The 11,088-nt window shown below is 41.1% G+C and overlaps 1 protein-coding gene across 1 annotated transcript in view; it reads right to left on the reverse strand.

Moving 5' to 3' along the window:
- Positions 1-600: 600 nt before the first annotated feature.
- Positions 601-11,088, reverse strand: part of Tex55 (testis expressed 55) — a 12,080-nt gene continuing 1,592 nt past the window's right edge. The window contains exons 2-4 of the mRNA XM_021210103.1: positions 10,736-10,879; positions 8,081-8,143; positions 601-867 (exon numbers count right to left, since the gene is read on the reverse strand). Of these exons, the coding sequence (XP_021065762.1) occupies positions 823-867; positions 8,081-8,143; positions 10,736-10,879 (252 nt within the window). The 3' untranslated portion in view covers positions 601-822. The remainder of the gene's footprint in view (positions 868-8,080; positions 8,144-10,735; positions 10,880-11,088) is intronic.

Raw genomic sequence — 11,088 nt, forward strand, 5'->3', positions numbered from 1 at the left:
GATACAAAGAATCAAGTCTGCCTCATTGTTCACATAGAAGAATTTTGAAATGTTCAGCATGCAAAAGTAGAATCAAACGATCATTTCAAGAATGATTTCTGACCAGATCGTCTTGTTCCAGATAGACGGAGCTAACACTTTGTACTGTTAGATACCAGTCCGACTGGTTAGACCTTCCACATGATACAGATTTCTTTAGGGGATAAAGGTGATGAGGAAACGCCATTTCGGCCTCACCTGCACAGATGTGTCCACGGGAGTAAAACCTGAGTTGTACTGCAGGCTAAGGGTCAGGAGAAAATTAAATCTCATCCACTAATGACAGAATGTAAAGTGCAGTGATAAGAAAAGCATATGCTACTAATATTTTCTTGCCCCTAATATGGATCATACCTAATACTAATAATCATTTGTTAAAAAGGATAAAAATGCTCCTTGCGCATTTCCGACAGGAATTTTGTAAGCAGCTTAGAGCCACGAGGGATTCTCGTGTTCTTTAAGAGTTGAGAGCATTTAAGAGAGCTCCCTCGTCCCTTTGGAGACTTGACCTTATTCTAGTTCAGGCTTGTGGGAGAAGTGTTGAGATATCAACGCTTGAGTAGCCATAATGTGTATATTTTGTGTGATTATCCACAGGTGTCTATAATTGTTATGTGAAATTTACAAAGGAACTCTATATAATATTCTGACCTAAAAATTAAGACCACGTTTAGGCAGAGTTACCACCAATGCCTACTGAAAACACATTTTTCAAGTGGGAGCAGGTTGAGTACAGTCGGGCCACAGATGACAGACAGTAAGCAGTGCTTGGGATGTCTGTCTTCAGTCACTTAGCCTCTCATCTCTGTATTTGATCATGTCCTGTACCTAAGGAGAATGAAAAAAAAAAAAGTTTCCATTTGGAATTTTGATCTACTCAGAACTAACACATCTCATGGGGCTAAAACATGCAGTTAAAATATCCAGAAGTCCTTGGCCTGAGCAAGATCAAATAAATTATGACTTCATCAATTAAAGACGCATGGTGTAATCTCTAGAGAAACCATTATAAAATGCAGACACAAAAGCTGGCGAGCTGCCTTGGTGGTTAAAAAGCACACTTGAGTTTGGCTCCCAGGACCCCTGGTGGCTCACAACAGCTCCAGGCGCCCTCTTCTGGCCTCTGTGGGGACCTACACTTCTGAGAGCATGCCCACAGTCAGACCTAGCCCACCAACACAATTAAAAACAAAACAAAACAAAGCAAAGCAAAGCAAAACAAAACATAACAGAAAACACTTTTAAAAAATACTAGCTGGATTATTTGGGCAGGAACTTTAACAGTGTGGGTTTTTTTCACATGCGTTTGTCCATTATTCCCTTACAGTATCCATTAACAAGGTGAGATTGAGTTAGAAACCCAGAGACAGCCATGAGCTCCAATACCTAATAGCGACTAATAGGAAAAAAAAATCCGATGTCCAAAACCATGAGCTGAAGAAATCATAATTAAAATTAGAAACTATTTTAAAGTAAACAAAATACCACCATTCAAATTTCCATGATATAAGCTTTAAATGAATGTATTACCCCCGCCAGAGGTTTTGTTCTTGAATAGGAGGGAACACTCAAAAATGCAAGTAATATCTAAGTATTATGGAGAAAACACAGACCCTATCCTCTAAGAAACACACAAACACACACACACACACACACACAGCAACACCAACAACTCAAGAACAGCAAACAAAACGAAAGAACATACAACTACCTGCAAATTCTGGGACTAAGCAGAATTACAATGTGGAATTAATTCTTATACTTTTCAATTTACATCATAATCAGGAGGAATCATAATCAGGAGGAATCTAGTCTTTCTGCAGCGAAGTAGCCTACTCAAATATGGCCAGATGCCCAAGGGAGCAGGGACTGTACATGAGAGAAGATTCCTTCCTTGTGTTTATGAGCCCTGTGCCTATCTGATACCAGGAACATGCACCCACGGGGCAGCTTCAAAGCAAGGTGGTCAGTGCTTGAACATCTGAGCTGAGATGTCATTCACAAAGGATAAGCTAGAACTCATGGTTTGACTCTAAGTATGCTACCAGCCAGCAAAACCCCCAATGTTCAACAAAGGATTATAGCAGAACTCAGTCTTCATGCTATGTTTAGACCATTCAAGATTGTCCCACACACCGGTTCTTTCCTACCTGGGCCCAGCAGAATGGCTCCCATGGTAACAAGAAGGGGCCTTTTGGCATCAACGAGATGGTGGCCCGTGACTACACCATCAGCATTCACAAGCACATCCGTGGAGTGGACTTCAAGAAGTGTGCCTCGCGGGCACTCACAGGAATCCAGAAATTAGCCACGAATCAGATGAGGACTCCAGATGTGCACACTGGACTCCAGATGTGCACACTGACACCAGGCCCAATAAAGCCATCTGGGCCAAGGGAATAAGGGATGTTTCGAATCACATCTGAGTGAGTTTGTCCAGAAAATGTAGTGAGGATGAGGATTTTCCAAACAAGCAATACCTACTGGTAACCTTCATACCTGGTACCACATTAAAAAAAAAATCTATGGACAGTCAAGATAGATGAGAACTTATCTGCTGAATGTTGAATAAAGTTGCAGAACTTCCAAAAAAAAGATTGTCTCAAGTGCTCTTACGGGCTACTTAAAAATGCCATTCACTACAACCAGGCAAGGTAACTAATAGATATTGACTCAAAGATGTCCTTAAATTTAAATGATTAAAACAAGACCTTTAACGTCAAGATATCTTTACCGAGGAAAGAAAAACACACCAAAAGAAAAGAAAAATGTAGGAAATGACAAAAGTGGAGAAGACCAAATAGAACTTACTTTCTCCCTCCTACTCTCTCTCAAATTCATGGTCTTTAGTGTGTGTGTGTATGTGTGTATATATGTTTGTGTGTGTGTGTTTGTATGTGTGTGTGCATGTGTGTGCGTGTGTATATGTATGTGTGTGTATATATGTGTGCATGTGTGTTTGTATGTATGTGTGTGTATATATGTGCGTGTGTGTATGTGTGTGTGCATGTGTGTGCATGTGTATATGTATGTGTGTGTGCATGTGTGTGCATGTGTATATGTATGTGTGTGTATATATGTACATGTGTGTGTATGTGTATGCATGCGTGTGTGTACATTCACCCATGAGCACACGAGCACTCTGGGTGCTGTAGAGCACACACAGAGGTCAGAGAACAGCCCGATTGTCAGTCTTCTCCTGGGTGCTGTAGAGCACACACAGAGGTCAGAGAACAGCCCGATTGTTGGTCTTCCCCTCCCACCTTGATGGAGACAGGGCCTCTTTGTTCTTTTACAGCTGAGGAGAGCAGGTTAGCTGGCCATGAGTGTCCGATGGGAATTCTCTACCTCCCACACCCCTGGAGGAACACTAAGATTAAAAATATTCGGGCTTCACGTCAGGCTTTTGTGTGGATTTTGATTTCAGGCTCTCTTGCTTGTGCACCAAGTATGTTTACCCTCTGACTCATCTCCTCAACTCCCACCTCCCAGGAGAAATTTTATTTCTAAAAATTGACTAAAAGATCACCGTGCAAGGGCTGGGTAAAGTGCTTGCCACGGAGGCATGAGGACCTGAGTTTGGTCACCAGTACCCTCATAAAAGCCGGGCACCGTAGCATGCATGTAATCTCAGTGCTGGGGAGGCAGAGACAGGAGATCCCTTAGACCAGCAGTTCTTAACCTGTGGGTCACGACCCCTTCAGGGGTCGAATGACCCTTTCACAGACTTTCTAAGACCATCAGAAAACACGGATATTTAGATTATGATTTGCAACTAGCAAAATTACAGTTATGAAGTAGCAATGAAATAATTTTATGGTGGGGGGGTCACCACAACATGAGAAACTGTATTCAAGGGTTGCAGCATTAGGACGGCTGAGAACCACTGTCTTAGGCTCACTGGACATTCAGTCAAGTTCAATTGGCAAACTCCACATCCCATCTTGTCTAGAAAGACTAAAATAGCTCCTGAGAAGTGACATTTAAGCATGACCTCTGGCCTCCACATGCTTACACATACACTTGCACATGCACACACACCTGTACACATACACACAAATTAACATGCATACGTACACTTCCAATGGGCTACAGAATATGGACTGTGGAGGAGTCTGTGGATTTACAAATAGAGTCAAGATATTGCTTTATTGAGAGAGGGGGGGCAATGTGAGGAATGAAGAGAGCTTCAGGAATTTGTAAAATATCAGAAGGTTTAACAAGGGTAATGCGATTTTCAAAAAAGAAGAAAAGCAATACAAACAACCAAATAAAAAACAAACAACTCCTCATCAAGAGACTAGGGCAGGAAAATGGCAAAGAAGAAGACAGAGCTGAAAACTTCCAAAATTTGGTAGAAGACACAAATGTGTAGACTCAAGTCTCAACTTATCCTCCTGAAGAAAATTCCCATGTGCGCCCCTGTAATTCCTCTGTGAACTAGACAATGAAATGCTGGGGTGAAGGCTGCTAAAGACAGCCAAGCGTGTAAGGGGAACAGAATCGGGGGGACTCTGAGCTTTTCAGAACCCCACCCCCCCACCCCGAGTCAGAAGCACATTTTTAAAGAGCTAAGGAAAAGTCAAATTCTACATCCAGCAAAAAATGTCTTAACAGAATTAAAGTGAAATTATTTTCTGATGGGAGTTCAGAGGGAAACTGAGATATTTACAAATGAATAAAGAAATCTATATCTATGTTCCTTTAGAAACATAGACTACATAAACAAAAATCTCCCATGTTTTCCTTAAGTGACAGCTTCATAGTTCAGTGTCATTTGTGTGTGTGTGTGTATGTGTGTGTGTGTGTGTTCATTCCAGGCTACCCAGGAGCCAGATGGCTTGCATTCCTGTCACCAACTTTAGTCTGTACAGAAATGTTAGCATCAGGCACAGGCTCTGGCTCCAATCTAGTGGTCAACCTTCCGAATACTGTGACCCTTTAACACAAATTCTTGATGTTGTGGTGATTCCCAACCATAAAATTATTTCCCATGCTACTTCATAACTGCAAGTTTGCTATGGTCATGGATTGTAAAGCAAATATTTATTTCTTAGGATCGGTGTTATGTGGAGAAAGAGTTGCAACCCCCAGGCTGAGAACCCTTGCTCCAATCCGATTCCATCCCAGAGTTGCTCCTATCATTTCTGGTTCCCAACAGGAGGCTTTGAATGCCTGGAACTATTGAAAAGGAGATTTTCTGCTTACGTGCAGAGATACCTCCACAGTGCCACACAAATAACAAAGAGTCAGGATACTGTGACACCACCAAAGAAAAGTACTGCAGCTTCAATAATTGACACAATCCACCCCCCCCCCACACACACACAAAGGGAGCTATGTATGAGAAAATGGTGGATTAGGAGACATCCAGCCCTCTCCGGCATATACCTGAGTCTGAACAGAGAGCACCAGGTGCCTGACTGCAGCGAGAAATGGGCTGTATGGAAAAGCAAAGAAGGGCAGTCGTGAGCTGTGAGCTGTGCCACAGAGGAAGGGAGCCAAGGGGAAAGCAACGGGGCAAGGCTGCCTGGATCTGGCAAAAGGATGCAGATAGCAGGGGCAGAAAGGGGGGAGCCAAGAAGCAGGGGACCAATCAGATTCCCCGTGCCTTGGCCAATAGGCTGACGGCCTTGCGGGCTCTCAGTGGATGAGGATAGTTGGTGGAAAGAGTGCACTGCCTGGAAATGTCCCACATCAGCGAAGTAAGTACCTGGTGTGAGAAGGCATCCTTCCAGGGGTCCTTGGCTTAAGCTGGTGGGCGCCATGTTTGAGGGCAGCTCCGGCACTTCCCCCATTAGCAGGGAAATACACTGTTGTCTCAGTCAACACACAGCAATTTCTGGTTTAAACTGCTTGGATTTCAGAGAGAAAAAGAGCTGTCCCTAAGAAAACTGCAAAATCCAGGCGAGGGAGTGGTAAACCCACCCTCTTCTCAGGAAGATACACTGACTGGTGGTCTCCTCTCATTTTTAAATCATTTTGTAAGTCTGTCAGTCTGTCTGTCTGTCTGTCCGTCTGTCTTTACCCAGAACTGCCTAGAACTCACTATGTAGCTAGGCTAGTTTTGAACTCATAGCAGCCCTCCTACCCTAGCTTTCCAAGCGTGGGATTCCAGTTGTGAATCACCACACCCCATCCTCTGTATTTATCTATTGCGTTCTATTATTTCTTATACTTCCATTCCACATACATTACTTTTCTCTATCCTTTCTTTTTCCTTTCCCTGGCTCCCGTCCCTTTAACTACCCAGTTATTTATTTCTCTAGCTTCGTTACTGTTTAAACTCTTAGCTCATCCAGATGGTATTAAGTTCTCTTCTAACCTTACTGGGGTGCAGTTCCCATTCTCCTTTTTCTGTTGGTGTTGCTACAATAAATCATACAGTCTCTTTTGAGTCCTTTTAATTACTGCTGAGAAAGAATGAGGTAAGTGAAGACAGGTTGAGGAAAGTTCACATTCAGACAGCCTTGAAGGAAAAAAAAAGACACAAGCAAACATGACCACAGCTTTGAAGAAATTTGGGATGTGTTCAAGAATTCACCCTGTAATAGAAGGAGCTGAGACTCAAAAATAAAATAAAATAAAATAAAACAAAATAAAATAAAATAAAACAAAATAAAAGTTGCCTGGAGAAGTTGTTCAGTGGTTGAGAGAACTTGCTGTTCCTTCAGAGGAGCTGAGTTGCTCAACAGACTCATGTCAGGTGTCTCATAGTCATCTATAGCTCCATCTTCTGTCACAACATCTCACAGATATCACACACACACACACACACACACACACACACACATACACACACACAAACACACACCTGCAAAGTAATGTAGGAAGCCATCATCAAATGTGGATAAAACTTCTAACATAAAATAGCGGAAGTATTAATCACAAAGAAAAATATTGTTACATTTGATGCTATACTTAAGAATTTCTCCTCATCAAAAGGTAAGCGCTAGAAGATAAGACAGAGAGTAGGTGATATGAAATGCTTGATTAGCTGAACACTCAGGGTCAGAACATATAGAAGCTTGTTGCTAATGAGAAAGACATGAAGCAGTGCTGTAGAAAAATAAGTGTTTACAAATGCTCTGTAAACAGATGGAAAAGCATGCAAATGCCTTGTAGCTTGGAAAAGGCAGAAAAGACACTGAATTTAACAAAGAGCCACGGCTAAGTACAGTGACAAACGGTGAACACTGGTAAGGCTAGAACTGGTGGGGGCAGGGTGGTAATTGCCTTCCTCATGATAGAAAAGGGAAGCCATCTATTTGGAGCTAAGCAAGCACATGCTCTACAATCCAGTGAGTAAAGTGTAGAGCCAGGAGACATGTATCTCTGACAGACACGGATGGGGAGGCTGAGAGCAACAATAGTCTGTAATAACTCCGAATTGGAAATAATCTGCACACACCCACAAAAAAAAAAAAAAAAAAAAAAAGAGAATGGATTAGCCATAGTTTTCTACATGGTGAATAGCATTCTACAAGATAAAAATGGATGAACAGCTACACGCAACAGATGGATCCATCCCACAGACATAATTTTGAGCAAAAGAGGTAAGACAAAAAAACAATACTGGCTATAGATGGTTCAATTCAACGACAGTTCAGAGAGCTCATAGGTCTAAACAAAAGTCTTTCATGACTCTTGTTCAATAGTAAAATTTTAAAGGAAAGTGAACAGGTTACTGTAAAGGTCAAAATAAGTAATTCCTTTGTGGGAAGTCATGAGGAGGGAGGGTTCTGTGATGCTGGGGATGTAATTTTTCTGTTTGAGACAGAGTCTCTCTATGTAGCCCTAGCTGGCTTTGAACTCACAGAGATGTGCCTGCCTCCACCTCCTGAGCACAGACATTATAGATGTGAGCCACCACACCTAGCTTTGTTCTATACATTAATAAAAGCTCTTGATTGGAAGCTTGTGAGTAGGGTTCCTTCATGATGACCTGGAGCTGTTCATGGTTGGCTCTGCTCATCCGGCGGCATACATGCAGTTTTCCAACAATGAGAAAAGAAGGATCGCTCATTCTCCCAGTCCATACCTGGTCTAGCATGAAATACAGCGGGTCATCTGGCCTTTCGTAGACTAGGTTTTCAGTGATCTGCTGAGGAAAAGCACAATGCACCGCAGTTTGGTTTTGAGAGACTTGCAGCCAGTTTCTCACTACCCTAGAATGTCTTATAGACATTTAAAAGACATTCACCTGTCTCCTAACATCTTCCTCCCTCCCTCCCTCCCTCCCTCCCTCCCTCCCTCCCTCCTTCCCTCCTTCCCTCCCTCCTTCTTTCTTCCTCCATCTTTCCTTTCCATTCCATCCTTCCTTCCTTTCCTTCCATCCTTCCTTCTTTCCCTCCTCCCTTCCTTCCTTCTTAATGATTTATTTATTCTTATTTTAGGGGCATTGGTGTTCTGCATGCATGTATGCCAGTGTGAGGGTGTCAGATCTTGGAGACACAGACAGTTGTGAGCTGCCATGTGGGTTCTGGGAATTGTCCCTGAGTCCTCCGCAAGAGCAGTCAGTGCTCTTAACCACTGAGCCATCTCTCCAGCCCCTCACTTATTTTATTTGGATGAAATCAGGCAAATTAAGATCAAATTTAGAGGTATCAAAATTTAATAAGTAGCAATGCATTTTTTTTTTTGGTTGTTTCCAAGACAAAGGAGGTGGTGGGAAAAGTTTAAAGTGTTGTGAGAACTGTGATATAGCTAGATGATCAATTAATAAATTAACCACTCAAAAATAATCAAAGAATGGCCTTTTGAATAGAAATAAGGACCATGGGAGCTTTACACACAGTTTTCTGAGATACTTGTCTCTGAAGTGTGATAATAATACTTAGTTTCAGAATTAAATGAGAAAGGATATATCAGATTTTGACACTGACTGCCATACTTTTTGCTGTGATTGAATAACTTGGAATGTTATAATAAAGTAAACAAATCTCTCATTTGCAGTTAGATAAATTTCAAGAATAATAAATATATTCAATAATATATTCAGACTTACTTTACCTGTGTCACTTAATTCTGTATCCAATATACACTTGGAAATCTTATTTAATCAATTAATCAATTAATTGTATAGTGCTGCAGATTTTATGCATGTGAGGCAAGCATCCTCTCTCCGTGTTACATCACCAGCTCCTTCTTACATATTTTTATTAAACAATATACATATTTGATAATTTATTTTAATATCACAATGCATTTATAAGCATTATTTTTATTTAATTTGAAAAATTATAGAATCAACATTTAAAAAAATTTAAGTTTATTATCATTGTGTACGTGCATGCATGTGTGTGTGTGTGTGTGTGTGTGTGTGTGTGTGTGTGTACCTCAGCACGTGTGCAGAGGTTAGAGGACAACTTCACAGAGTCAGTTCTCGCCTTCTACCTTTATGTGGGCTTTGGAGCTTGAACTCAGATCAGCAAGCATTTTAGATCAAAAGGCAAGCCACTGAGCTACCATGACAGCCCCCCAAACCCTGCTTTCTTAAATACATCTCCTCCTTCCTTTTATCACCAATTAGTTCTTTGATTAAAGGCAGAAACCTAGCTGTCCCAACCAAAAGAAGCATTTTAAGAAGGAAACATCAAAGAGCAGGGCTAACGAAATTGCTATTTTAAAATCCCTATTTTATATGAGGCGTCTGAGAGCCATGGAAACTAAGTAATACCCCCCCCCCCAACTCACAAAGATGTGGCCAACTTAGAGTTTTAATGGTGGAGCTGATGGGGTGTGGTATCTGCTCTTTTCTTTATACAAGTGGTTCTCAACCTTCCTGATGCTACAACCCCTTAACCAAGTTCCTCATGTTGTGGTGACCCCCAAGCACACAATTATCTTAGTTTCTACATCGCAACTGTAATTTTGCTTCTGTTATGAATCGTAATGTGAATATCTGTGTTTGATGTTGGTCTTAGATGACCCCCATGAAAGAGTCACCCTCCCAAGGGTCGCTGACAAGAAGTTGAGAACCAGTAGCCTATACCCTACTTCAAACCTTCCTAGTTTGCATGCTATCAATTGAGGTAAACCCCTCGAACTTTACACCTGTCTCAGTTACTTCATACATACACTGTTACAGATGGATCTGTGCATTTCTTGTCAAATAACAACAATATGAGAAAAGAAATATGCCCAGAACAAAGCTCACCCCATTAGAGCTGCAATAACCCCTCATAGTTCCATTTTGCTAAAGAACTATCTTTAAAGGAAGCTTGACTTTAAATCCTGGGTTCAGTAAGATTCATGAACACAGGAACTAGGTGGAACTTTTAATTCTACCACTTCCTTCTAAACAGTGTTGCTCTCAGGTGGTTCTGAAAATGGTCTCCTTTTGAAGACCCTGGTCTGGAAAGCCCCTTAATTTTCTTTTTCACTGGTTTTTTTTTTTTTTTTTTTGCAAACTTATCTAAAACTAAAAGTTTAATTATTGGTCAAATTATTTTCCAGCAACCACCCTCCATGGCCTCCAGTGCCCTCGATGATGAAACCTCATTGGTGTCGTTGGAGTTTCTCAATTACTCTTTTTTTTTTTTTTTGTAAAAACAACCTAGAAAACAACATCAATACAACTACAACGCTAATATCTGAAGTAGACTATGTTCTCTAGCCCTGCCCCCACCTTTTTCAGCAAATTTCTTCTACCACACTCCATAACCAAGAAGAAGGTAAAAGTGAAGAGCTTTACCTGGAATATCTGTAGGATGTTGTGCTTCTCCATATAGCGGAGTGCAGCATGATAGGGGTCTTCAAAAACGATTGGGGGGAACCGCCATCTGTAACTCTGGCTGGATCCTTGAGAACTTCTTTGCTCAAATTCTGGAGAGATATCCTGAAATTGAAATATTTCCCCCAAAAGATTTATTAATTTATTTTTAAATAAATCCAAAAAAATTATTTGCTCTTATCAGTTGGATCTAGATTTGATGAAATTTAACACCAAGAATTAAGATTTCATACCAATAATTAAGAAAGAAACTGGCTATACTACTTTCATCATGTGTGTGTGTCTGTGTGTGTGTGTGTGTGTGTGTGTGTGTG

Source organism: Mus pahari, chromosome 12, assembly GCF_900095145.1.
Source record: "Mus pahari chromosome 12, PAHARI_EIJ_v1.1, whole genome shotgun sequence".
NCBI classification, from domain to species: domain Eukaryota; kingdom Metazoa; phylum Chordata; class Mammalia; order Rodentia; family Muridae; genus Mus; species Mus pahari.